Source organism: Gekko japonicus, unplaced genomic scaffold (genome assembly GCF_001447785.1).
Source record: "Gekko japonicus isolate JY-2015 unplaced genomic scaffold, Gekko_japonicus_V1.1 scaffold4118, whole genome shotgun sequence".
Lineage (NCBI taxonomy): Eukaryota > Metazoa > Chordata > Lepidosauria > Squamata > Gekkonidae > Gekko > Gekko japonicus.
In genome coordinates, this window is record NW_015168163.1 from 20,497 (window position 1) to 23,785 (window position 3,289).

General features: G+C 51.4%; 1 protein-coding gene across 1 annotated transcript in view; it reads left to right on the forward strand.

The window, feature by feature from the left end:
- Positions 1-228: 228 nt before the first annotated feature.
- Positions 229-3,289, forward strand: part of XK (X-linked Kx blood group) — a 17,116-nt gene continuing 14,055 nt past the window's right edge. Inside the window, exon 1 of the mRNA XM_015414966.1 lies at positions 229-496. Within this exon, the coding sequence (XP_015270452.1) occupies positions 252-496 (245 nt within the window). The 5' untranslated portion in view covers positions 229-251. The remainder of the gene's footprint in view (positions 497-3,289) is intronic.

Here is a 3,289-nt window from a genome sequence, read left to right on the forward strand (position 1 = left end):
CCCGGGCTCCTGCCAGAAACCCCCTCCGGGAAGCGCGGACGAGCCCATTGGGCGGCCAGAGCCGCAGCTCTCCCAGGCCTGCCCCCTAGCGGGCGAGCCCGCCGGCGCCGCCAGCCCCTCTCCCGCCGCCTCGCGTCTCTCTTCGCCATCCGAAAGCGGCGAGCGATGGGCGCCGGGGGGCGGCCCGCCCTGCCCCTGCCCCGCAGCCCGCTGAGCTGAGGGCGGGCGGGCGGCCTTCGCCGAGCAGAGCGATGAAGTTCCCGGGCTCCGTCCTGGTCTCGCTCTTCCTCTTCGTGGCCGAGACGGTGGCCGCCCTCTACCTGAGCAGCACCTACCGCTCGGCGGGGGACCGCATCTGGCAGTCGCTGACGCTCCTCTTCGCCCTGCTGCCCTGCGTCCTCGTCCAGTTCAGCCTCGTCTTCATCCACCGCGACCTCAGCAGGGACAGGCCGCTCGTGCTGCTCCTCCACATCCTGCAGCTCGGACCCATTGTCAGGTGGGCGCCTCCCGGGAGCCCTGCGGGCTGCCCAGGGGGACCAGGAGCCGGGCCGGGCGGGGCGGGGCTCGCGGGACGGATCCTGAGCCCTTGGCGCGTGCGGGGGGGGGCGGCCTTGATCCACACCCCCTCCCCCACACCCCCGGCCGATCGGAATGGCTGCCCGGCGTGTCCGAACGCCCGCCGCCCCAGAGACGACCCCAGCTCGCGCCTTGAGTCAGGGCCCGCGTAGCCTGGCGGAGGGAGCCCTTTTGCTGTTCTCTTCCTTCATCAGCAGGTGCCGAGATTTGGTTACTGTACGCAAATAGATGCAGGGATAGGCGGTGGCTCTGATGTGGGGCTTCTGTGCAGCCTTGCAAGGTAGCTGCCTGTAACTATGGCAAAGAGACGTGCCTTACATAACGGCATGCCCATACATTAGAACTTATCTCTGTGGGAAGGGAGGTCAGGGTGTGCCGCTGTATTCCACCTGTTTGATCATGCTATATGTTGACTGCATGAACAAGACTGATCCCCCCCCCCTTCAAAAACCAGGCCCTTAGTTTCTTGTGGGGGGCATACAACCACACATCTTGGCCTTTCTGTTATCATAATATACTGAAAGATCCTGTTGGATTTTATTTATTCCTTTTTTTAAAAACCTCATACTTCCTAATTCTGGAGGCTGTTCTGTGTTTGGCAATACTTTCCTTTCAAGGTGTAACTTGGAGGCAAATAATACTGGGAGATCTCAGAGCCACCTGTAAATAAAAGAATGCCCAGAAGATTTTCAACCAGTGTTTAAAGGGAGAACATTTCAAAGCTGTTATGCAGGTAGTTGGCAAAAAAAAAAAAGGCTTTGAAGCTTTGGGGTCACAGCTAACATTGCCGAGGAGATCCACTGTCTACAGTTGGCCCGCTGGCCTGGAGAAAAATGCTGTGCCCTTAAGGTATGGAAATGGGCAGTTGAAACTTTTCATGGCATGGAGGTAAATGTCACCTGTAAATAATATCCTATTAAGCCTCTAATGAATTAACAGGACATCCCCCCACCCCCCACAAGCCACAAGCCATTTGGCAACTCTACTGCTATCACAGCTTGTGACATCTTTCTAGTGCAAAGAACCATAGAAATACCAAGCTGTAGTCTGAGGTTATGTGTCAGTCAAACAGTAAACCAGAAGCCATAGTGCAAAAAATGAAATATTCAGCCAACCTATTATTGTAACTCCACCTCTGTGAGTTAGGAAGGTGCTCGTTCTTGAGCACAGAGTCCTATCTGTTACCTCGTGTTAGCCACACTTCAGCTGTGTGGTGGGCTGTTGCTCAAGGTAAACTACCTTGAGCCTTTGTAGGCCACTGTGCTCAGCAAAAAAAGGGGGGAGGGGAAAGTCCAGTGACTTTCTGAGTTCTTGAAAGCTTCTATCTGGAAAATCTTATTGGTCTCTAAGGTGCTACTCGACTCAGAGCTGGCTGTTCTTTTTATTGGTGGCTTTCTTAGTGTCTCTCAATTTTCCTGCTTTTCCGCACACAAAATGCCATCTGTTGTGCCATTTTCCCCATCTCCAAGAGCTTTATTGTACTCTTGATTCTGAGATTTTTTTTTCTTGAAGAAAAGCCATTCATTTTCTAAGCCAGTCCATCTATGACTGGATAAACTTGCCCGATTGTGCTGCTCCAACAGATCTAATGATGCCAGAGCATTGTGGAGCATGGAGCAAGTTGTTTTGATGATGATGTTTAGTGATGAGTGTGACTTTTGCAAACTTGTGGGTGGGGTTTGAATGTCCCTTTTTTTAATTCCATTTCTCTCTTATGAAAAGGAACCCCTAGCAAATTTTTGTTTTACACACTTTTTTGTCGTCGTTGTTCAATCGCACAGTTGAGTCCAACGCTTTGTGACCCCATGGACCACATCACAGCAGGCCCTGGTGTCTTCTGCCATTCTCCAGAGTTTGCTCAATTTTATGTCCATTACATCAGTAACACGGTCTAACCATCTCATCCTTTCCTGTCCCCTTCTTCTGTTACTTTCAATTTTTCCCAGCATCAGGGTCTTCTCCGGTGAGTGCTCCCTTATCATTTGGTCGCCAAAGTATTTGAGCTTCAGCCTCAGTATCTGTCCTTCCAGGGAACAGTCAGGTTTGATTTCTTTTAGGATTGACTGATTTGATCTCCTTCCAGTCCAAAGGACTCTCAAGAGTCTTCTCCAGTACCATAATTCTTCTTCTTCTTTTCTTCAGCACTCAGTCTTCTTTATGGTCCAACTCTTGCAGCCATTCATGACTACTGGGAATACCATTGCTTTGACTATGTGGACTTTTGTTGGCAGTGTGGTGTCTCTACTTTTTATTATGCTATTTAGGTTTGCCATAGCTTTACTCCCAAGGAGCAGGCATCTCTTAATTTCATGACTGCAATCACTGTCTGCAGTGATTTTGGATCCCAGGAACGTGAAGTCTGTCACTGCTTCCATGACTTCCCCTTCTATTTGCCAAGGAGTGATGGGGCCGGATGCCATGATCTTAGTTTTTTTGATGTTGAGCTTCAAGCCCACTTTTGCGCTCTCCTCTTTTACCCTGAGCAAGAGGCTCTTGAGGTCCTCTTAAGTGGTTAAGTACGCGGACTGTAATCTGGGAGAACCGGGTTTGATTCCCCACTCTTCCACATGCGGCTGCTGGTGTGACCTTGGGTTAGTCACAAGTTCTCCCAGAGCTGTTCTCTCAAGGGCAGTCCTCGAAAGAGCTCTCTCAGCCCCACCAACCTCACAGGGTGTCTGTTAGGGGGAGGGGAAGGGAAAGAAGTTTGTAAGCT